General features: G+C 37.6%; 1 protein-coding gene across 7 annotated transcripts; it reads left to right on the top strand.

Annotated features, from left to right (window-relative positions):
* The first annotated feature begins 17,054 nt into the window (after positions 1–17,054).
* LOC131071215 (ubiquitin-activating enzyme E1 2) lies at positions 17,055–25,334 on the top strand. 7 transcript variants are annotated; one of them, XM_059207653.1, is made up of 9 exons: positions 17,111–17,236; positions 17,317–17,389; positions 17,742–17,802; positions 18,453–18,712; positions 19,174–19,391; positions 21,436–22,230; positions 22,920–23,788; positions 23,895–24,327; positions 24,508–25,334. In XM_059207653.1, exons 4-9 carry the CDS (start codon positions 18,466–18,468, stop codon positions 25,099–25,101), a joined length of 3,156 nt encoding a protein of 1,051 aa, XP_059063636.1. In that variant the 5' UTR covers positions 17,111–17,236; positions 17,317–17,389; positions 17,742–17,802; positions 18,453–18,465; the 3' UTR covers positions 25,102–25,334. The 7 variants fall into 7 exon arrangements, with proteins under 7 accessions (XP_057862948.1, XP_057862950.1, XP_059063636.1 ...); XM_058006967.2 differs by lacking the exon at positions 17,317–17,389 and having other exon boundaries at positions 17,090–17,236; XM_058006966.2 differs by lacking the exons at positions 17,111–17,236; positions 17,317–17,389 and adding an exon at positions 17,396–17,544.
* Positions 25,335–25,722: the final 388 nt, after the last annotated feature.

Below are 25,722 nucleotides of genomic sequence, written 5' to 3'. Positions count from 1 at the left end.
TCTGTATCAAATTGCAAAGCAGAAGACTGGGACAGGGGCGCTGGGCGCCCTGGTCCCTGGGACAGAGGCGCTGGGCGCCCTGGTCCTCTGGACAAACAGCTTTCAGACAGCTTTCCGACAGTGTTTCAGAGTGCAGAACGACAGTTTCCGGTGCAGTTTTCAGGACAGTGGCGCCCGCGCCCCTGTCCCGCACATTCTCAGTCCGATTTTGACTCTGGGTACGCATTTGCATTATTGTTTTATCCTTGTGTTTACAGCTTTCCATTGTCTAAGTTCAATTCTGCAATCTTGTTGTTAGTTCATACTTACATTTTAGGGTTAGGAATTGGACTTGCATAATCTTACCTTTCAATTACAACAAAGGAATAGAAACCCTAATAGGTAGCCCGTGGCTCTCTCTTTCACAAAAAGAAGTAGCCAATTGTGCGATACCTCTAGGCTCTTTCATATTCCGTAGTGTGTGACAAGAGGTAGGATTAGGGCATGATAACCTAGTCTCGCTTTTTCCCCCACACATACATATTCTTGGTCATTGTAAATTATATGTTGTTTTTAAATTGTATTTGGAAAGATGACTGTTATGGATGAAATAGGTGTTGTTGCCTTAGAAGTTGCTATGAGAAACATGTCATGGGATTATCATAATGTTGTTTATGACATAACATACCTCTTAGGTGTTGAAGATGGCTTTGTAAACCATGGGCGCCTACCTCTTTGTGTTGAGCTCTATATATATGTTGATGTCTTAGTTGACTTTGAAGAGAAGAGGAGTTCATTTCAATGGGGTTGCACTACCAAATTTTCTCCAGGATGGAACAAGATGTAAATATCCATGTAAAGGTTTAGAGCCTGAAAATGTATTGTAACTTGTTACTAAATAATACATTGACTCGATGTTTTAGAGTGTGGAGTTTTTACCCAAAAGGGTTTTCCCCACATATATTTGTGTTCTCTTTTCTATCTCATTCTTCTTGTTTCATGATTCTAAAGTATTAAATCTATATGTTGTAATGCTGTTGAAATTTTCTTAAATCTGGAAATTGCATCATCTTTCCTTTAAGGTTTAATGTATGAGAAATCAACTATGTTTGTTTTCACTTTTATAAAATAGTAGTATGTGCTTGTATCAACATGTTGCAATCTGTTTTAAAAAATCATTAGATACTGGATGTGCATATTGATCTCAGATGGCTTTTTGGGATGCCCCATTTCCCTTTAGATGGATGCCAAAATGAATTAGAAGAATGCTCTAATATAGTCCATTCTCAAGGTATTTCATTGATTAGGCTGACCTCCAATGGTCAAATTGAGGCATCATGATCAAGAATTGACTAGCTAGAACCAGGGACTGAGATATTTAAATTTGGGTCTGATTTTGGGGGACAAGGATGTTTTCAGCGCCCTTATCTAGGACAAGGGTGTCCCAAATGTCCTTACCCACCCAAAATATAGTGAACATGCCAATGCTGGGGTGCACTCAATTTGAGATTGAGGTTCAAATCACCATGCAGACATGTGACATTAATTTCAAGCTAAAAAAGCCAAAAATAGGCTGGAATTAGAGCTAAAATGGGATACACTAAGGCAATGACACAAAAAGTGGCGTAATAGTGTAAATTGTACAAGGTTACATTTTACAATGCTTGTTGGCAATTGACACTCATCTGGTGGTTTCTAGTGGTTGATTATTGGTTTAGGGTTATCATTGATGGCAAATCTTCATAGAGATCCGATCTGGCGGTCATAATTCTTCTTATCCGGAAGCATGTGTTAACTGGTATCTTATTAACTAGTATTTCAGGAAGAACAGAGCATTTTTGGGTCCGAAAGCTTTCTGGTGATTACGATGCATTGAAGCATGTTTGAGATGATTGGTCCAACTTAGACACATCATTTTATTATTTTTTTGGTGATCCAAACTTATCTTTTTGAATCCAGTCAAGCCGACATGTGACTACAAGTTACACCTTCATGTCGACATGGTAAATAACCTATTTTGTGGTTGTCGGTATGTAAGTTTGGTGTGGGTGATCTTTTTGGTGTATGGTGTGATTGTATGCGAGCGAGAGGTGATCAAGAATTCATTTTGGCACAGTTTCACATGCACATTCTTGATCCGGTAGTTGACTGAGAAAGAGTACAAGGCAGAACAGAGCAGAACGGAGAAGGTGATCTAGTCAGTGTATTCAACACTAAACCGGAACTCATCCAAACATAGTAGATGCTATTTCAGAGTTCATACATTATAATTCATCACTGTATCAACTTTGTAAGTTAGTGAGACATCCTTGAGGGTTGTAGCCTTTCGAGTTATTGTAATTGAGCAGTGAGCTCTAGGTAGTGTGCTTGGATACATGTGCATTCCCATTTTGAAATATTGTTTTGCTACTAGCCATAGTGGAATAATATTGTGGGTTCAAATCTCACCATTGGTTTTCCCATTTGGGTTTCCATGTAAAAATATCAGTGTTATGATCTTGTGGTTTTTTGTTTCATGGTTCTACATTTCAATTTAAGTGTTTGCATTCGGTGGTTGAAAGTTAAGTTTGAAAATTTTCTAAGCGGTGGATAACTGATTCACCCCTCCTCTCAATGATCCCTGATTCTGACAATTGGTATCAGATCCTAGTACCTTTGAGGAATATTAACTGCTTGAGGAAGGTCTGGGAGATTGATTCAATGGATTCCAGTTTTCGGAGACAACTCAGTGCATGACACTTGAGGATCTTGATGCAACTAGAAATGAGATTTGTACCTTGAAGAAGAACCTGAATGTTGCTGATGATTTAATTAATGACTTGAAGGATAAAGAGAACAACTATAGAGAGAAGAGGAGGGAATTTATGGACAAGTTCAAGGAGAAAGAAGATCAAATCATGGAATACCAGGGTAAAATGGATGATGTTAGCAAGCTTGAAACAGAGAATGCTACTTTGAAGAATGAGATGCAATCCATTGTGATGAGGTTGACTAAAGAGATTGAGGACCGAAAGAAGAATAAAGAGAATCTAGCACAATCATTGAAGGAAAGAGAGGATGAATGCTTCAATCTTACCTATGAGAATGATCAATTGAAGCTTGAATTGACTCAGTCAAGGAATAATGGTCAGGAACTTGAAAGACAAATTGCTACCTTAAGGGATGAACTTTCTATTGCTAATGAATACAAAGAAAAATTCAAAGCTAGCTCAACAAGGCTTGACGAGATGCTGGAAAGTCATAGACATGGAAAGGACATGAGAGGACTTGGATTTGAGAAAGGTGAATCCTCTGGATCTGGACAAGGCAATACTAAACCTGATCATAAGAAGAGCAAGAATCCTTTGGTAAGATAGCCTAATGCCCACAAATTCAATTGTAGATGCTTTGCCTGCAATAAATTTGGTCATATGGCGAATCAATACAAAAGTAGGATGAATATGGATAATGGAATGAATAACATAAATAATGTTCCTACCTTTACCGGTCAGTATTTCATATGTAATAACTTTGGACACAAGTCAAATATGTGTAGAGCAGTAATGAATAACTTCTAAAACAAAAGATTTTATGCTTGTAGGATGTTTGGACATATCTCTAATCAGTGCAGGACAAGACCAAATCAGATGAACTTCAGACCTATGCAAAATAATGTTGTTTGTCGTGCATGCAACAAAACCAGTCACATTGCAAAGTACTGCAGAAGCAAGAATATTTTTTCGGTAGACAAGAGAAAATCAGATGAGAAGGCAAAAGAAATCAGAGATAAACATGAGAAGATGTGGGTTAGAAAAGATGAATCTAAAGCTGACAATGGGTCTGCACCCGAATCCAGTATAGGATTGTTATCTGATAACTAGGGCTTTATGCCTTAGGGGTCAATTTACATGTAGATCCTAAGAGCCCCCTCTTTGGTGGTCTAATCAATTTCAGAAGGTTGCAGAAGGATTGAATCATATATACAGATGATATCTGAAAGTTTTAGTAATGATTTGATGCTCCGGTGTGCGACTTCATGAAACTCATGGTAACCAGTTGCTGCATTTATTACAGTGAAAATTAGGTTTTCAAAGGATAACAATGCATTTCAAAGTTTCATTTGTCATAATGTGATCAAGCGAATAGAGAAGAGAAGAGAGCAAAGTGATTTGGTGATTTCAATAGTGATTTTAGCGACTCCAAAGTGAATTTCAGCGCCTGGTTGTCAAGCAAGGTATTTATTTGTTCAGGCTTTCTGTTTACACAAACCCTTGCATTCAAAATGGCTTCATCTTTTGGTATTGGTACCACATTGGTGGTTGATATTAAGGATAGGGCCCAACCTATTTTCAAGAAACACCCTCTCAAGTTGGTTGAGGACGATCCAGAAGGTACATTTTCTTCGGTGCCCTACGACGTGCTTGATAACAAAGATATCAGGTCTTACATTCACTATGATCTTGAGGAGCTTGGAAATGTGGACATGCTAGATCTTTACATTAAACATTTGGCTGATGGTTTGGGAAATCTCAAACCTGAATACAAGGTGCTTCAAGATAAGGGTTTCTCGTCGTTTATTCACTTTCTGTTGTTTGATGAAGCAGAGGATTTGATACATTCTTAGTCGAGTTCATGATGAATTTATTTGGGTTGATAGGCCACACAAAATCACCAAGCAGGCGATTTGAGTTGTGGCAGGCCTAGCTGAAACTGGTGATGTGCCTAGCCTGAGGAAAGTGTCAAATGACAAGGTGATAGCCACCACTTGCTCCAAATTTGATAGCAGATCAGTGACCATAAACGACATTTTGGAGAATGATGTGAAATTTGCATCAATGGTAGTCGGTTACAAGGTTTATCAGTCAAGCAGGTATAATTCTGTCTCTGGTACTACTATTTACTCTGTATATCAGATGCTCAAGGAAGACAAAAGGTATAATTTGTGTACAACCCTCCTGAATGAATTATTGAGCAATTTGAGGAAGATCAGGCAGGATAAACAGCACGCATTTAAATATGGTATACTTCTTATTTGCTTGTCTTTATACTTCCTGAATGAGATACCTGGTATAAAAGGAAAGGTCCAATGGGCATATGATAGACTGATGGCCATGCAGATCAAAGAAGGATTATGGGGGATTGATGATGCACCAATGAGAATATCTTCTCTCTGGGGATATTTCAAATCCTTTCAAACAACAATGAAAAGTAGGGAAAGGATTATCACAATTTTGGATAACTTGAAGAGTGGGTGTGATAGTCACCTAGGATTTTTTAAGACTATTTATGCTGACCTCTTCAAATACTTGTAAATTTTTGGTGTATATCTCTACATATAAATTTTGGATAGCACCCCATCTTTGGCATTGCTGTCAAATGGGGAGAGAGAGGAATGGTGAAAAATGTATAGTATTGAAGAGTAGAATTCTTTGTCTAAGGGGGAGTCTTAGAAATTCTTTCAAGATTCTTTTGAACTAGTGTACAGTGCTCAACACCTAGTCATTTTTCATGAGTGTTACCATCAATGCCAAAGGGGGAGATTGTTGGCAATTGGCACTCATTTGGTGGTTTTTGGTGGTTGATTATTGGTTTAGGGTTGTCATTGTTGTCATTGATGTCAACCAGTACAGGATGGCGATCGGTATGGGATATTGATGAGCAGGGTTGTCATTGATACATACCAGAAATGGTGTCATTGATGTCAACTAGCATAACGGGTCACCAGTAAGGAAGAGAAGGTCATTTAGCATTATGATCATTGGAGTCACTGTTACACAAGTTAGTGTTAACTTGTTTTGAAGAGATGGACTGGAGACCGATATGGTATAAGATTGGTGAGTGACATGTTGGCAGTGCATTGTTGCCAACCGATAAGAGAGCAAGATGTCGGAATGTTGATTGTGATAAAGAGACAAAATGTTACAAAAATCACATCAACACCAGAGGTGAAGTATGTGCAGAAGTACCAACCAGTATGATGGTTGGATGTGAAACAACATGAGTCCCACCAGATAAAGATGCAGTCACCAAATGAAGTGATGACTGACATAGAGTGTGCCCAACCGGATCACTTGTGCTTGTTTGAAGATATACCTGCTCAAATAGGGAATCCATATTGGTGTAAAGATGAATGTAGATGACAAGGATCCACTCCCATTGGTAAGTGGATCTTATATCCTATTATGCATGGAATGCATCATAGCCCTTCGAGATAAGACAAAAGAGTAGATGGCAGGTGATTCAAGACTCACACTGGATCAACCGATGAAACACTAAGTTGTCTTAGGTGCATGAGATCAGAGACATGCACCGAATCAGCCAAGTAGACATGATGAGTTGCTGGTACAAAGAAGGAAGGATATGTTTGTCACTTTGATAAACTAGTTGATTGCAGAACCGGTCTAGTGATGAAGAAGGCAAATTTGAAGCAGTTGCATACAAAGAGAGTAGTCAGATTTAAGATGGTTTTTGTTGAAGGTTGATGACATGGTGTCATCAAGGTGGTTACTGGTAAGTATGTCCACCGGTAATGCTAACAAGATGCAAAAAGGCTTCCATCTATTGAAGATGTGCATGAAGTAGGTTTGAAAGAGTGTTGTCTGGTCTAGGTATTCCATCGGAAGAGAAGCAAAGTGCAAGGTTGAAGACATACTAGTTAGGATAAAACCATCAGGGTTTGTGAACTAGTAGATGAACTCGGTTGTAGGGTTGGTTAGTGATCTTGTCTGGACCAACACAAAAGACTTCGAAGAGGTGGATGTCGACTATGATGACACGTAGAAGATAGGTATCATGCACATTGTGGTCGGTGAAGTGTTATCAGTGAGGTAGGTGGTGACTGGTCGACATTAATATCGATAGAAGAAGGGTACTACTTGAGACTGATCAAAGGACAAAGATATGATTTGATAACTTCATGATCGAGGCCGAGTGTCTGGGTGTTGATCAGGGTAGGTGATTCTATCTACATGATCACTACATAGGTGTTTGACAAGTGCATACCAAAGAAGGTGTCGTGTTTTCCAAATAGGGAAAACATGTTCTGGATGCAACATGATTGGTGGTGATAGGTGATTAGTTGCAGGTGCTCGATATCTGGAAAGAGATCTGATTGGATTTGGTTTGCCTCAGGGTCGATGAAGGAAACCTAGCGCGCTAAAAGTTTGAATATCATTTTGGTGGGAATGGCATAGTAAAAATATGTAGACCAAAGTACATATCTGGTGATGCTGCATGAAAGAGTGAGGCTGGTGAAGAGAGCTAATCGGTAAAGTTCTCAATGTCAATCAAAGAAGAGACCGAGTGTGTGAGAGAGAATCGGTTTTAAGAGTTCAACCAACGACAGTGAGACAACCGGTAGCCTACCATTAAGTCTGATAGAGGAGTATATCGGTGGTGACTGAACTGACAGAGAAGAACCACAAAAGATTGCAAAGAAGAATCATAAGAGAACCGGTAAGTTGAGTACTGATGGTAATTAGACAACAAACAACTGACTGAGTGAAGAAGACCGATGGTGGCTAGCAATAGTGTGACAGAGAAAAGAGAACCGATAGAGAACAAAATTGACAAAGAAGAAGAGGAGGTTGAACTGGTAAGGTTGCAGCAGAGAGTGAGTTGTAGTAGAAGATATAGTTGTAGCGGAGAGAAGGTGACCAGAGAACCAACAGAGATCTGTGTAGAGGTGAACTGGTGCAAAGACATATATGAGAGTTACAAAGTTCTTTTGTAACAAGGATATTACTTTTGTTGAAAATGTGATTTTGTAATCACTGAGTTGGAGCTCGATGCAGGGGTTGGTGCCTAAAAATTGGGAGTTGGTGCTCCTTGGGTTGGTGCCCTAAAGAAGTAGTGGTACTCCTTGGGTTGGTGCCCTAAATGTTGTAACTGAGGTTTTCATTATGAGGCTGGATTGGAGTAGTAGTCTCCAGCAACATTTCTGACTGAGGTTTTTCCCATCTTGGGTTTTCCTCGTACATCTGATGTTATGAGATGCCCCTTTTATTTGTGGTTTCATTTGTGTCTTTCTCCCATCTAACTGATATGTCTTCTTTATGTTAGATCAGTTAATCGGTATACACACATAGGATAGAAAAGGGTTAAGTTTGGAAATCACTGATTCACCCCCACCCCCTCGCTCTCAGTGGCATCTTGTGTTCAACAATTGGTATCAGAGCCTAGGTTCCCGATTGATAGGCTTTCTCCAGCTTGGGTAGATTCTAGTATTTGAACACAATGGTTTTTTTTGTGTCAATCCCTACTCCAGTTCTTGATGGTTCAAATTATTCTATTTGGAGTTGTAAGATGGAAGTCTATCTATCCTCCTTAGGGTTTGATGTGTGGATGCCAGTTGTTAATGGCTTCCCTAGTACAGTCAGTCCTCCCACCAATTCAGATATCAAAAGAAGAAACCAGTGCAATGATATAGAAATGAAGACTATACTCTGTGGGTTATTAGATGATGTTTCCTCACATGTGGACAAATGCGAATCGACAAAGAGTTTGTGGGACAAATTGAAGAAGCTCTATGGAAATGAGCCTACCACTGTAGAACCGGTTTGTGAAGACAAGAAGAAAAATGTAACTCATGTGTCTATAGATGATGAAGGTATATCTGTTAGCAGAAGCAACATTGATGAAGAAGGAACTCACCTCTTCATGGCTCAAGAATCAAAAGATGAGAGGCACACATCTGAGAATGATCATGCAGATCATTCCTACCGACAAGATATGTTTGGCAGTGATAATGAAGGTGAAGAAGAAGATGAAGCAGAAGTTGATCTTGAAGGTGAACTTGTAAGTGCACTCGAAGAACTTAGTAGAGTGGGGAATGAATACAAGTTATTCAAGAATGTTGCAATTATGGAATAGAACCAGTTGATTAGATGCCTTGAAGATTTTGAGAAATGTATCTTAGAGTTGAAGACTCAACAAGAAGACACCAATGAGTTACGGTGTAGAGATCTAGAGTCTAAGCTAGAGGCCAAGGATAAAAAGTATCAGTGACTAGAAGGAGATATGGAGAATCTTTGAAATGACCTTGAGAAATATCAGGATGAGCTCAAGGTGAGAATTCATTTTGATGGCAGCAGTGATGTCTTGGATAAAATGCTAAAGAAACAAAAGCATTCCAAGGATACCGAAGGCTTAGGTTGTGGTGTCAGTGAATGCTCCACCAGCAAGATGGTCCCCAACAATGACATTCTGTTTGTCTCCTCAAATGGAGATAACAAGGGGCAGATCTTCATAGTCCAAAACTCTCCTCAGAAGAAGGTTGATCTATCCACAACTGGTGGGGACATGAAGCTAAGGATGAAGACCGGTGCTGCAAGAAGGAGAAACAATACAAATCCCAAAGGAAAAGGAAAGATGGGAGAAGGAAGATTCACCAGAGGCAAGGACAAAAGAAGACAACATAGAAGACCTCCTACCAGTAGAAGACAAGGATATGCTACCACTCACAAGACAAAGCAAGTGGAAAAAGAAGAGATTGAATGGAAGAGCTACAAAGCGTGGACAATCCAAAATCCATCCCCAGAGAAGAAAAAATACTAAACTGGTAAGATCTCCTCATGCATGGCAAAATAAATTTGTAAGTCATATGCCATCCTCTACTAGTTACTACTTCTCATGCAAGGATTATGGCCATAGGGCAGTTGAATGCAATAAGAGGTCTAGGAATAGACATAATGTTCTTCCTAGAAATAATAATGTTATATGCCAAAGATATAATGGTTTTGGCCACAAAAGCCCTGATTGTAGAAAGATAGAATTGCAATCATATGATAGACGGTATAGAAGCTATGCTCAACATGGAAATGGATATAGAGCATATGAGAGACAAAATTCTACATGGAACAAAAGAAGAAAAAGGTTTTGTTCCTACAAGATCAAGAGGTCCACCGGTTTTGGTAGTCGGCTACAATAGCATGACCAGAAGAAGATGGTCAAACCGGTTTAATAGAAGGTCCTTCGTTCATGCATATGGCATGAACACTATTTGCTTCCACAACAATGCTTCTGATCATGTGGTAGAATCTGACAAAGCAAGTACCAATCGACAAAAGAAGGTAAGACCTGCTCCTAAGACTGAAATTGGGAAGAAGAATGAGACCATGCAAGTATGGAGGAAGAAAGAAGAGAGTAGGACCATGGAACAACATTGTGTACTCAATGCACAAGTGATTTATGCTAAGGATTAAAGGAGACGCGGGACCTTAGGGGGAGTTACTCATTGATCACATTATTCACCCCCTTAGTGAAAATGGGCAAATAAAAGGATTATTTGTTGTCAGTAAGAAGGAAGAAGATGAGATGGAAGTATGTGTAGTGGTTGCCTTGGCTACACATCTACAGATGAGAGATGAATCACTACTACATGTGTCAATGGATGGTAAATTTGCAATTGGGATCAGAAGCAAATTGACACAAGAAGACAGGAGTTACAAGAAGGTACTCCAGTTGAGATGATGGACCAATGCAGGAAACCAATATTTGCAAGTTATGTAAGACAGTGAGGTCTAGGATCATTGCATTAACTCTGGTAGCATGGATTGAGGTGTTTATGTCTTAGGTGGTACTGAAAAAGTCTTGAATGACATATGTTGGCCCAACATTTGATCTTGTATGCATGCATCCTTTGTGGGCTAACCGGTTTGATATATGACATGATAATGATATAGTATGGCACTGTTTACATCCAGGATCATGTCATATGATATGGTGGATATAATGGAGTTGAAAGATCATTGGTTGATCACATATGCATAGCTCAGCCATTATATGGTGCAAATTGAAGCTCTGGTCTTGAACCTGATAGGAAATGAGGACCTAAGATGTATGACTCAGGGGGAGTTGAAAACCATGTTTTCTAACGTGTATCATATTTGCTGGACATAGAGGGTGTGCAAGTGTCTATGGCTATACTAGTATGTTTGTGTCTTTGGAAGTGTTCAGGGTTGTGAGATATTTCAATGTCTATCCAATTGAAATCACAACTAGACCACCAAGAGTGTTGTCTACAAAAAGGGAGAGTTAGCTACACAAGAGAACGTGCATTTGGTATCAGAAGAGATACAATTGGTATCAATGTTAGCTTCAACACTTGGTATCAACAAATTGGGGTCAGAATAACTTCTGCATATCAAAGGGGAGATGATGCAGTCTGATTGGCAGGTAAGTTTTATTCATTGACACATGTGCCTACAATTCGTCTCAGACTTGTATGTGTAAAAGGTTTCTAGTTTTCATATACACTTGGTTGCTAAGAAATTGGTGTCAGTCAGTGGTTGAGCCCTCCATCTCAAGTGTAGTGATTTGAGAGGATGTAAATTATGGAGGTAAAAGGAGGAGAAGCATTTGGTAAAGAAAAAGGGGGAGAGAAAAGTGTCAATACCCAGTAGACATAAGGAGAGAAACTCTGTCAGTGCCCTTTGCCATTGTTGTCAAAGGGGGAGAGATATTATATAGTATGTCGCATACTATATGTGTGAGAATCCATGCAACACACAAAGGGGGAGAGAGAATTTGTAGTATGCTGAATACTACATGTGTTGACATCAATGCCAAAGGGGGAGATTGTTGGCATTGTGTTTTCATTGATGTCAACCGGTATAAGATGGCAATCGATATGGGAGATTGATGAGCAGGGTTGTCATTGATGCATATCGGAAATGGTGTCATTGATGTCAACTAGCATAGTAGGTCATCGGTAAGGAAGAGAAGGTCATTCAATATTATGATCATTGGAGTCACTAGTACACAAGTTAGTGTTAACTTGTGTTGAAGGCATGGACTGGAGACCGATATGGTATAACACCGGTAAGTGACATGTTGGCAATGCATTATTGCAAATCGACAAGAGAGAAAGATTCTGAAATGTTAATTGTGATGAAGAGATGAAATGTTACAAAAAATCACTTCAACATCAGAGGTGAAGTATGTGTAGAAGTGCCAACCGGTATGATGGTTGGATGTGAAACAACAAGACTCCCACCAGATAAAGATGCAGTCACCAAATGAAGTGATGACTGACAGAAAGTGTGCCCTATCAGATCACTTGTGCCTGTTTAAAGATATACTTGCTCAAATAGGGAAGCCATATTGGTGTAATGATGGATGCAGATGACAAGGATCCACTCTCACCAGTAAGTGGAACTTATCTCCTATTTTGCATGGAATGCATCATAGTCCTTCAAGATAAGATAAAAGAGTAGATGGTAGGTGATTGAAGACTCACACCGGATCAACGAGTGAAACACTAAGTTGCCTTAGGTGCATGAGATTAGAGACATGCACCAGATCAACCGAGTAGACATGATGAGTTGCCAATATAGAGAAGGAAGGATATGTTTGTCACTTTGACAAACCAGTTGATTGCAAAACCAGTCTAGTGATGAAGAAGGCAGAGTTGAAGCAATTGAAAACAAAGAGAGCAATCAAATTGAAGATGGTGTTTGTTGAAGGTTGATGACATGGTGTCATCAAGGTGGTTACCGATAAGTATGTCCACCAGTAATGCTGACAATATGCAGAAGGCTTCCATCTGTTGAAGATGTGCATGAAGTAGGTTGGCAAGAGTGTTGATCGGTCTAGGTATTCCACTAGAAGAGAAGCAAAGTGCAAGGTAGAAGACAAACTAGTTAGGGTATAATCGGTAGGGTTTGTGATCCGGTAGATGAACCCGGTTGTAGGGTTGGTTGGTGATCTTGTCTGAATTGATACAAAAGAATTAACAGAGGTGGATACCGACTATGATGACACGTAGGAGATAGGTGTCATGCACATTGTGGTCAGTGAAGTGTTGTCGGTGAGGTAGGTGGTGGCTGGTTGACATTAATGTCGATAGCATGTTTCACGGGTTGAGAGAAGAAGGGTGCAGCTTGCGACTGATCAAAGGACAAAGATATGACATAATGAATTCATGATCGAGGCCGAGTGTCCAGGTGTTGATCAGGGTAGGTGAAGCTATTTGCATGATCACTACATAGGTGTTTGACAAGTGCAAAATAAAGAAGGTGTCGTGTTTGCCAAATAGGGAAAACATGTTCTTGGATGCAACATAATTGGCGGTGATAGGTGATCAGTTGCAGGTGGTCAATCTCTGGAAAGAGATCTGATTGGATTTGGTTTGCCTCGGGGTCGATGAAGGAACCCTAGCACGCCAGAAGTTTGAATGTCATTTTGGTAGGAAGGCATAGTATAAATATGCAGACCGAAGTCCAGATCTAGTGTTGCTGCATGAGAGAGTGAGGCTAGTGAAGAGAGCCAATCAGTCAAGTGCTCAACGCCAATCAGAGAAGAGACTGAGTGTGTGAGAGAGAACCGGTCTGAAGAGTTCAACCAATGAGAGTGAGACAACTGGTAGTCTACCATTAAGTCTGACAGAGGAGTATACTGGTGGTGACTGAACCAATAGAGAAGAGCCACTTAAGATTGCAGAGAATAATCAGAAGAGAATCAGTAAGCTAAGAACTGATAGTAATCAGACAACAGACAATAGACAACTGAATGAGTGAAGAAGATTGGTGGTGGCTAGTAGCAGTGTGATAGAGAAAAGAGAATTGACAGAGAGAAGAACCAACAAAGAAGAAGAAGAGGTTGAACTGATAAGGTTGTAGCAGAGAGTGAGTTGCAGCAGGAGATAAGGTTGCTATAGAGAGAAGGTGAGCAAAGAACTGATAGAGATCTGTGTAGTGGTGAACCGGTGCAAAGACATATATGAGAGTTACAAAGTTCTTTTGTAACATAGATATTACTTTTGTTCAAAATATGATTTTCTAATCATTGAGTTGGAGCTCGGTGCAGGGGTTGGTGCTCCTTGGGTTGGTGCCCTAAAGAAGGAGTGGTACTCCTTGGGTTGGTGTCCTAAATGTTGTAACCGAGGTTTTCATTATGAGGCTAGATTGGAGCAATAGTCTTCAACAACATTTCTCACCGAGGTTTTTCCCATCTTGGGTTTTCCTCATACATCTGATGTTATGAGATGTCCCTTTTATGTGTGGTTGTATTTATGTCTTTCTCCCATGTAACCAGTATGTCTGCTTTATGTTAGATTAGTTAGGCAGTATACACACAGGATAGAAAAGGGTTAAGTTTGGAAATCATTGATTCACCCCCCCTCTCAATGTCATCTTGTGTTCAACAGACATTGATAGAAACACCTCATAAAGATCTGATCCGGTGGTCATAATTCTTTTTATTCGGAAGCGTGTGTTAATCGGTAGCTTGTTAACCGGTATTTCAGGAAGAACAAAGCATTTTTGGGTCTGGAATCTTTCCGATGATTATGATGCATTGAAGCATGTTTGAGATGATTGGTCCAACTTAGACACATCATTTTATTACTGTTTTGGTGATCCACACTTATCTTTTTAGATCTGGTCAAGCTGACATGTGACTACATGTTACACCATTAGACTAACATGGTAAATAAATTATTTTGTGGTTGTTGATATATAAGTTTGGTGTGGGTGATCTTTTTGGTGTATGGTGCAATTGTATGTGAGCGAGAGGTGATCGAGAATCCATTTTGGCACACTTTCACCTGCACATTCTTGATCCGATAGCTGACTAAGAAAGAGTACAGGGCAGAACATAGTAGAACAGAGAAGGTGATCCAATCGATGTATTCAACACTCAATCGGAACTCATTCAAACATAGTAGATGCTATTTCAGAGTTCATACATTGTAATTCATCACTGTATCAACTTTGTAAGTCAGTGAGACTTCCCTGAGGATTGTAGCCTTCTGGATTATTGTAATTGAGTAGTGAGCTCTAGGCAGTGTGCCTGAATGCCTGTGCATTCCCATTTTTTAATATTGTTTTGCCACTGGCCATAGTGGAATAATATTGTGGGTTCAAATCCCACTATGGTTTTTCCCATTTGGGTTCTCACGCAAAAATACTAGTGGTATGATCTTGTGGTTGTTTGTTTCGTGTTTTTGCATTTAGTTTTAAGTGTTTGCATCTCGTGGTCGAAAGTTAAGTTTGAAAATTTGCTAATTGGTGGATCATTGATTCACTCCCTCCTCTTAGTGATCCCCGATTCCAACAATGCTATAGTAGGTATAGGTTTGAAACATAAAGTAGGAAAACATGTAGAAGGAATCAACACAAAAATAATTAGATTGAGGTAGAATTCATACAATACAGATCAATCTATAGGACAATGTGCTATTGTCCAAGATAGTGGCTTCCAATTTTTGGTGACAAGTTTCTCTCTATCTACTTTCCTCATATCCATATTTATTTCTTGTAAATTGTGATATTTTTCTATGTAATTATCAATTCATTTAGATTAGGTTTTACATCTTCTAATTTAATTAGAACATATCTTTGTCAATCCATCCTCTTAGCAACAAATGAATAACACCCAAATAGGTTGGCTCTCTTTTGAAGTTGTTAGCCAAGAACAATGCTTTCTTTGGTTTGTGTTCCAATATTTTTTGGAGGAAATATTTATCCAAATTAATTCATAGATTAGTGTAGATCTACTTTCCCATCAAACAAGAAATTAATAAATCATGAAAACACCTTATAATCCTTGACAAATGTATGAAGGTATCCCTAAACAAAAATCCATAAAAATTCATGGTGAAAAATATATCATTGAAACACAAACCAAGGGTGAATCTTGGAGGGATCAAAGATAAACAAATCAACATGAATCCAAACCCATTAAAGATAACCCAATGATATATAAACAAGGGTAGAACTAAACCCTAATCAAATTTGGCACGAGATGAATGCAATTTGAAAACTAGACTTGAAAATTCTAATGAAGGTAGGATAAATCCTAAGGTAAAAAACCTAGGGCATAGAGGAATGTTAGATTCACCACAAAATTATCTAAGAGAACAAATGTGCCTCAATAATAAAAATATAGGATGAAGAGCTAAGATTAATAATTGAGAAATGCAATAAATATTGACGTTAATACATAAAATAAATGAGTAAAATAAATGTACAAGTAGCTCTAAATTTGATGTAGATTTTAACTATGCCAACTATTGTAACCTTATTCACCAGGTATCAAAAAGTAGGCTTTGTTAGACAACTTTTATGGAACCAAAAGATTGATTGTACAATTATTTTGATTATTTTCATGATTGTAAAGTTAATCTCCATGAATGTGGAGCTCAATTTGTGTATAAAATCAAACTTGGGGTTATGGATATGAACTTCTTTGATTTAGGCCTCCATAATCTATTCACCTCTATGTTTGTGGCCTATAATAATCAATTAATAGTGTTTAGAAATGACGTGGAGGAATTCATTAGGCATGGATATTCTCTCTTGGTAAAATCCTTAGGTGGGTTGATTTAATGACAATGAAAAAAGATTGAAAACTATAGGCAAGTATGTAGTTTACCTAGGATGATGTAATGATAATGCTAAAGATTAATTTCTATATGGATGTATAGTGAATTCTATTAGATACAAATATTAGATGATATGCAAATAAAATCGGGCATGTCTTTAAGTATATCACTCTCATGTGAATTTTGAAATAATTTACGTTTTTGTTGTTTTATAATGACTAATAAGAAAGAAAGGCATGAATTTAATTTAAGAAATTCAAAATTAGAAATTTGAAGTTCATATTCTTATATGTGAAATTGACTTGGAATTTAAAATAATTCTACATAAAAACTACATAAAATTATACCTACTTTATATTAATCAATACATTAAAACTACATTAAAATAAACCTACATTTAAAAGCACATAAATATATTCATTTACTTGTGTAGCCTCTTATCTACTTGTAAAAAGTTACATTTCTTTGATTCTCATCAAACAGATCCTTTGCTTGTACTCTTTATGTGCTTTTGATTTTCTTGTATTCTTCCTCATCTTTATAGTCACATTATTCTTGCATGTCAAAGTAATACCAAGCACTATTGAGAGAGAGTATACTTCTTGCTTTCTAATAGTGTTCATATCAGGCGAACATTTTTTAACTAATAAAGACATTTATGTCTTATATTACAGGTGTAGGCAACATAGAGAAATTGCCAAGTGCCAACCATAGTAATCTCTCGCAAAATCATCAAAGAAACCACACCACTAATAATGTGACCAATAAGACCAAATGACTGTTGAACAAAAGTTGATAAGCTCCACGAAATCAAGCTTCAAATGCCCCACTTGTGAGAAAAGAAAGAGAGAAAGAGAATGAAAGCACTATGAAAATTGCATTATACATTGAACAACCACAAGAAGAACAACACCTTCCCATTCATCAATTTCGCATTCAAAACTTAGCTGAAAGGTTGGTGGTGGATTGTCTATAGAAATTATGATTATAATAATTCTTTTTCAAATGGGATTTTAGTCTTTTTCATTGTGTAGAGCCCTCCAACTTCAACTTCCAAATGGTAAAAGAAAACAAGTAGACATGATTTCACTTCAGGATAAAAAGGAGGTGAGAAATTTGTTTTGAAATTTAGTTCAGACGTTGGGGGTTTTGAAAAGGTTTATAGCTTTCACCAGGGCTTAAGCCTTCTCATTACCGCAGATACCATCTTAGTAAATCACAAGTATTAATATCATCAATCCACTTTGCTTCTTCAGTACCAGGTCTCTGATTCCTTTCTTGCTCCCAAATTTTATAAGGAAAAGATAAAGGAAGACTGAGAAAGTAAATGCTTACAGTTAGCTGGGATCTGTTACATGTTGACACGATGGATTGTAAACGGGTTTATATTTTTATCTTTTTCTTTGATTCTATGCATGGTTATGAGCTTATGTTTTTTCTTTGGAATCATATTCTGCAGGCCACCTTTACTTGTTGAGTCCGCCACCAAGCTTCCTCCTCTGCTTATATAGGGTTCTCTGGTATGTCTCCAAGCTTAAACACCCAATTTGATGAATTTGAATACCCATTTTCATTTCTTGATCACCCTCTTCGATAATTTGAGTACCGATTTCCGTTACTTGCCTTCAGCATAACTTTTTTAATAATATTTATTTAAATGATCAACTAGATAATCTGAAGATCCATCTATATTACTTGATCACTGTATTTGGTAATCTCAACACCCAATTTCATTACTCGATCACCCTTCCTTGATAATTTGAATACCTATTTTCATGACATAATCGCCCATATAGATAAGCTGAACATCCATTTTTATAGAGGAACTGCAATTTATAATAACTTGTGAAGTATTGTTCTTCAATGATCTGATCATATAATTTTTTGTGGAAGGGCTATTTTCATGATACCCTGAACCTCCATTATAGGAGGATTTGTTTTATACCGACATTTGGATCCTTGCGTGGGTTCAGATTGTATTTGGGGGGTCAATGGTTTGCAAAGGATCCTTTTTTGTTATGAAGTTATTACTATTGGTGCCTCCCATATGTGCTTTCTGTTGGCACAAGGAAATGGAATTGTGGCTCATGAGTATTGAGCAACAGTCATGGTTTGCATTATTGATATTGTTTACATCACTCTTAATGTTGTTTGGTGGGCTTGTGGGCAGCTTGTTGAATTATATGCTTCCTATGAGGAGGTTGGTTTCCACTGTGGAGGAAGATAGTGAGAATTCATTGAAAAGGCAAAAGATAGACAGCATTAATGGTTTTGCAAACAGGGACAATCAGACTGTGGCCGAAGGGAATGTTGATATTGATGAGAACTTACATAGCAGGCAGTTAGCAGTTTATGGACGGGAGACAATGCAGCGACTGCATGGTGCGAAAGTTCTTATATCTGGCCTACAAGGGCTTGGTGCTGAAGTGGGTATGTATTATGGTCAAGCTTACTTGTATCATCCCTTCGCTTGTAAGTTCCTAGTGAATGTTAAATGGTTGGAATTAGATTGATGCTAATTATAATATGGCATTTTCTCGTTGCACTCTGATAGAGCTCTAAAACTTGAATATTCTAAGCGATAATTTTGGTGTTTAGGGGAAATAGCATTTTCTAGTGGTACTTTAGTCCAGATTTAGAACTTGAATATTCAAGTACAAGGAGTTTAATGTTCACGAGATGGGGGATTAAATTATTTATCACAACTCATGATATTCTTTTTGTTCTCAAGAAAACTGTTGGTAATGATCAATCAATATGTGCATGATCAGAAAGATTTGAAATTTTCTTTGTTTTATATGAAAAAGGGTTTTTGTATTGCTGTAAAACAGGTTATCGGTCATTAATTTGCATTCTAATCTTACTGATCACGTGGCATTTGGATGTTGCAGCAAAGAACCTTATATTAGCTGGTGTGAAATCTGTCACATTACATGATGAGGGGGTCGTTGAAATGTGGGACTTATCTAGCAATTTTTTATTTACAGAAAATGATATAGGAAAAAACAGAGCACTTGCTTCTGTAAAAAAGTTGCAAGAGTTGAATACTTCTGTTGTTGTCTTCACCTGGACTTCGAAGATATCTAAAGAACAGCTATCTAACTTCCAGGTTAGTGACAATTACAATCAATGATGTTAAAACCAATTCTCTGTGTCTTGCTTGTTTAAATCCTTTAAGTAGTGGTTTCTTCAGTATTTTTCAACTTCAGGTACTGTTGTAGGTTGAGGTGCTAATTAGGTGAGAGGAATGGGTATTTAAACTGCTTTAATTCTTGATTTTAATACTAATGTATGAGTTCTCAAGATAACATCAGTTTATATGATTTGGAAAAGCTAGGAAGGATGCTGAACATAATTTCTCATATTGGGATAGTTGATAGGAAAAATATCAATCGAGAACAAGTAGGATATTAAGGCTAAAATAATGGCATTCTACTGCTTCCTTTTGCAGAAACTTTGTATGCAACAATATGTAATTAAGTCTGAAGCTGTTTAGGATTGAATGCAACACATTTCCACTCCTTTTAATCCAAGTTGCCGGTTCGGGTTTGGGTTCAGGTTCAAGTTCGGGTTCGAAGAACCGGTTCGTGGGTACGGCACAAATTTGAAATGGGGTTTGGATTCATTAGTACAAAAACATGTTATATATATATATATATGTATGTGTGTGTGTGTGTGTGTGTGGCTGTGTGGCCTATAAGCATGAATTAAGATTATAATGCAACATAATATCATATAAACAACAAAAACACAATAAACTTGTAATCATAGCATCATGATCATAGTTCATACCATCATAGCATCATATACTTCAAGTTCAACATCAAAATATTAAAATGATAATATCAAGTTTAAGTATCATTGTTGCAAAATTCAACATGCAACAAATGGAACTTTATACTAAGTTTAAATCATCTAATGGATTCTTCTTCTTCTTGCAATAGCAGTCAAGAATAAATGCAATAGCAATCAAGAATAGCACTAAGAAGATGAAAGATTAATTGCAAGTCACGAATAAATGCAATAGCAGTCAAGAGTAAAAGCAAAAATCTTTCACGGAAACAACTAATGCCATTGAAGATGATGAAGAAGAAGAAGAATGAGCAGTCAAGAAAGTGAGCTCAGGAAACTGAATATTTTTGTTGCTTTTTGTAAGCTGAGGATTGTAAATCAGAATGAGCTAATGCATGGGTATTTTGCTGTTGTGATTGAGAATTGCTCTAGTACATTGTATAAGGTTAACAAAGAGGTCAGAACTCAATTATTTGCTGCTCTGTTTTATCTCGCTTCAAACAAAAAATTTGAATAAATCTATCAATTGTCTGTTATTGTTCTTAATATTTTAAGTCTTAAACCTGCATGATAACTTGCAAAACAATCACACAAATTTGCAAGTCTGAACTCATTGCTATAAATTTTATAAAAATTTGCAAAAAAAAATGTAAATTTGGGCACCCAAGTGTCCAGGTTCGCCCTAGACGAACAGCTTGCCTGGGTACAAACCTTGGTCGAACCCAAAGGCGAACCGAACCAGGGTCCGAACCCAAAATGAACCGAACCAGAACCAGGGGCCCAGGGCAGCGAACCAGACATCCTAGCTTTTAATACATGAAATTCTACTTAGTAACCTGTCTGTAATTTTAGATATGATGTCAGTTCTGCATTGTCATTACCATACGAATGACGTAATTGCATAATATATAATAATTCAATTTGGTTGAGTTTACAAATACTTTCAAATAGAATACTGCCATACTGTAAGACGATCCACATGTTCCTGGTCCAATACCAAAATAACATAAGCCTACTAACTGATATACTAACTGCTATCTAAATAGAACAAATAGTTGTTTTTCAGAGAAAGATACAAGTAGTCAGATAAAGATTATCTGATCTCGAACTGTTCTAGAAATGTTGTTTTCCACCTTTCTTTTTTAATGTCTCATTTTCATTTTCTCTAAGATAATCAAAATGTATCTATTTGGGTGTTCTTTCCTTTGTGGACCAAGTAATCTGGCTCTCGGTTGTTCCTATTACCTTGGTCTTTATCTTCATGTTTTTGAAAATATTTTGATTTATCTCCAGTTTATGATGGCTTCTGTATTAATGTTTGACACTATGTCTCTGTTGGTTTTCATGCATCAATTACGCAGGCAGTAGTTTTCACACAAATAGACTATGAAAGAGCTATTGAATTTAGTGATTACTGTCATAGTCACAACCCTTCAATCCCTTTTATCAAGGCAGAAATTCGTGGACTGTTTGGAAGTGTGTTTTGTGACTTTGGACCTGAATTCACTGTTTTTGATGAGAAGGGTGAGGAGCCACACACTGGTATAGTTGCATCTATCACCAATGATAATCCTGCCATTGTTTCATTTGTTGAGGATGAGAGGTCGGACTTCCAGGATGGAGATTTGGTTGTGTTTACTGAAGTTGAAGGTATGACTGAACTTAATGATGGCAAACCAAGAAAGATAAGGAGTTCAAAACCTTATGGATTTGTTCTTGAGGAAGACACAAGAAACTTTGGTGCCTATGAGAAAGGTGGAATTGTAACAGAGGTTCTTCAACCAAAGGTATTGCATTTTAAGACATTAAAGGAGGCTCTTAAAGACCCTGGTGAATTTCTTATTAGTGATTTCTCGAAGTTTGATCGCTCTCCATTGTTGCACTTGGCATTTCAAGCTCTAAACGAGTTTGTAAGAGAATTTGGGCGCTTTCCTGTTGCTGCTTCGGTGGAAGATGCTACCAAGTTAGTGTCATTTGCAAAATTTATAAATGAAACTTCAAGTGACAGAAAATTGGACAGACTTGATGAAAATGTTTTGAGAATATTTGCAAGTGGTTCCCGTGCATTATTGAATCCCATGGCAGCAATGTTTGGTGGAATTACTGGGCAAGAGGTTATTAAAGCTTGTTCAGGGAAGTTTCATCCAATTTTTCAGGTGATGATCATTACTCTATAGTTTAGTTAATTTAAATTAATTCGGGATCTAGAAATCATTTTAGGCTTTTCCTATAGTTTAGTATATGTGCATGCGATTTGATTGCATTTAATCATATTATTAGGCCACTTCCAATAAATTATTTGTTGCACCTCTGTTATTGTAGATAATAGATGTGCAAGGCCTCTCTGCTTATGCTTTGAGCTTCAAATGCTTCTTTGTTTACTTGGGTATTTTGTACAACTATTCCTTCTTGGAGACTAGTAATTTTTTTCTTATTTGCAGCTGGTTTAACTTTGTTTTCTTGGTTAGATCAGATTTCCCGCAACTGCTATCCTTTATTTCTGTCTTTTCTAGACCACATCTAATTTGTCTTCTTTGTGTCCTTTATTTGAAGACGCACTCTTGTTTGCATTTGTAAAGTTGAAATGCAATTTATCCTATCTGTAAATTTTTAGTTTGTCTGTTCTGGACTTTTTGTTCATGGGCACTTGACAACTTAAACTCTAACTTGTTGCTCATTTATAATTTCATTAAATATCTACTTTTCCGTGACTAGTATTCATTATTAGTTCTCATTATGAGGTGTAAATTTAAAGTTGTGTTCTCTAACAGCCATTTGTTTCTACATGGACCTCTTAGGCTAGAATTGGTGTATAAAAGGCCTCATTAAGTTCTCTGTTCTGCAGTTCTTTTACTTTGATTCAGCAGAGTCTCTTCCAGTATGCGCCCTTAGGCCAGAAGATGTTATGCCCTTAAACTGTCGATATGATGCTCAGATTTCTGTTTTTGGAAGAGAGATGCAGCAGAAATTGGAGAAAGCCAAAATATTTGTTGTTGGAGCTGGTGCTCTAGGATGCGAGTTCTTAAAAAATTTAGCTCTAATGGGAGCTTCATGTGGAAATCAAGGGAAGTTAACTATAACAGATGATGATGTTATTGAGAAAAGTAACCTTAGCAGGCAGTTCCTTTTTCGAGACTGGAATATCGGTCAGGCTAAATCAACAGTTGCAGCATCTGCAACAACTGAAATCAATCCTTGTTTACAGATTGAAGCATTGCAAAGCCGTGTATCTCCAGCCACCGAGAACATATTTGACAATACATTCTGGGAGAATGTGGGAGTCGTAATAAGTGCACTTGACAATATTGATGCAAGGCTTTATATAGATCGCAGATGTGTCTATTTTCAGAAACCTATGCTAGAATCTGGAACTCTAGGAACCAAGTGCCACACACAAGTGGTCATTCCTCATCTGACTGAAAACTATGGAGCTTCAAGAGATCCTCCAGAGAAGCAGATGCCTATGTGCACTCTTCACTACTTTCCACATAATATTGAACATTGTCTTGCATGGGCAAGATCTGAGTTTGAAGGTCTGCTGGAGAAAAAACCATCTGATGTAAATGCATTCCTTTCTAAACCAAAAGAGTTTATTACATCTATTAGGTTGAGAAGTGATCCACAGGTTCGTAATCTTCTCGAGCGTGTACTTGAGTGTCTGGTGTCTGAAAGATGCTTGACATTTGAAGATTGTGTAGCTTGGTCCAGAAAAAAGTAAGACTAAATGTTTGTTATGGTATACAGGTATTTGGTGCTTATTCTGTTTTCTGCTTGCATTATTGAATTAGGTCCTTACAAATCATTGAAACTGAATTTTCAGATTCGAGGACTACTTTGCAAATCGTGTGATGCAACTCACATACCAATTTCCAAAGAATGCCAAGACATCTGAAAATACCCCATTCTGGGCTGCTCCTAAGCGCTTTCCAAATCCCCTGCAGTTCTCATCCAGTGATCCTGCTCACCTTTCATTTGTTGCTGCAGCCTCAATTTTGCGAGCACAAACCTATGGTATTCCAATTCCAAAATGGGCTACCGACTCAAAGAAATTAGCAGAGGTTGTGGACAAAGTGCAAGTTCCAGATTTCAAGCCAGAAAAGGGAGTTAAAATTGTGACAGATGAAAGTGCCACAAACATTAATTCTAAGGACAAAGATGGTGGTGCAGATACTGAGAATATGATTCAGATGCTAGAGGAAGGAGTTAGACTGTTGCCTCCAGGATTTCAAATGAATCCAATTTTGTTTGAAAAGGTTTTTTCCTTTCTCAAGTTTCTTTGTAAATTCAAAATTTCAACTTGTAAATCTTAACATTGTTAGGTGAGAGGGGAGAGAGAGAGAGAGATATAGATAGAGAAGATCATGGGAAGCAGGAAGGAGAGAGATTATTATGTGTGTTTGACTCCATGTCTTATCTGTTATTCTTAACTGCAGGATGATGATACAAATTATCATATGGATCTTATAGTGGGACTTGCTAATATGCGTGCAAGGAATTATAATATTCCAGAGGTGGACAGGTTAAAAGCTAAAATCATAGCTGGGAAAATTATTCCTGCTATTGCCACTACAACTGCAATGGCAACTGGTTTAGTGTGCTTAGAACTATACAAGCTTCTTTCCGGCCATAATGTTGAAAAATATCGCAACACTTTTGCAAACTTGGCACTGCCTCTATTCTCCATGGCTGAACCTGTCCCGCCCAAGAAAATAAAGCACAGAAATCTTAGCTGGACCCTTTGGGACCGATGGATAATTCAACAGAATTTGACCATACAAGAGCTCCTAGAATGGTTCCAAGTCAAAGGTTTAACAGTATATGTAATATCATGGGAGAATGTTTTACTTTACAATGCGTTTTTTCCAAAGCATAGGGAAAGGCTTAGTCAGAAGGTGATAGATCTCGTGAAAGATACAGGAAAGTTGGAAAAACCTTCCAGTCGTCATTGTATTGATTTGGAAGTTGTCTGTGAAGATGAGAAGGGAAATAATGTTGATGTTCCTGGGGTCTCTGTTTGCTGCAGTTAAAAACTGTCCCCAAATATTAACGGATTAATGTAATATAATTTTTCTTGTCTGGAGTCTTTGATTGAATAATTTTTTTTATCTCTGCACAGATCTAGAGGTGAACTCCGTCTATTGTTGCTACAAGTCGGTTGTCAATGTTTCCATATTTACTAAGCATGAATTCTTTGCTGTAAAGGCCCATACATTGGCTATTTTGAAGTTCTAAAGAAATGATTAAGGAATAATTCCAAGTATGTATTGCTAAGATTTGATTGGTCAGATGATTATACGGCTCATTAAATTTGTACCTCGAACTTTTTTCCGGTTGGTACTGAATTTGGATCAATTTATTTGTAAAACATACATGTGAGATGCATGGTTTTGAATAAGATGAGTTAGTTGCTAATGTATGATCATTCTTCTCAATGCATGACATGATGTTCTTTTAGGGAAAAAGGAATTTGTTAAATTGGTTCGCATGGAATTTATTACTCCGATCATTAATCATTGGGAGCCTGTTGATTGATAGAATTTGTACACAATTCTTCAGTCTACAGAGGATCATTTTGAAACAGAGTGTTTTCAATTCAAGATCTCTGTGCTTTCTGTGATTTAATTCATAGAAATGAATTCCACTGTATG

This window comes from Cryptomeria japonica, chromosome 7, assembly GCF_030272615.1.
Source record: "Cryptomeria japonica chromosome 7, Sugi_1.0, whole genome shotgun sequence".
NCBI lineage: Eukaryota > Viridiplantae > Streptophyta > Pinopsida > Cupressales > Cupressaceae > Cryptomeria > Cryptomeria japonica.
The sequence above is the reverse complement of the archived record's forward strand: the minus strand, read 5'-3'. Positions and strand labels throughout refer to the sequence as shown.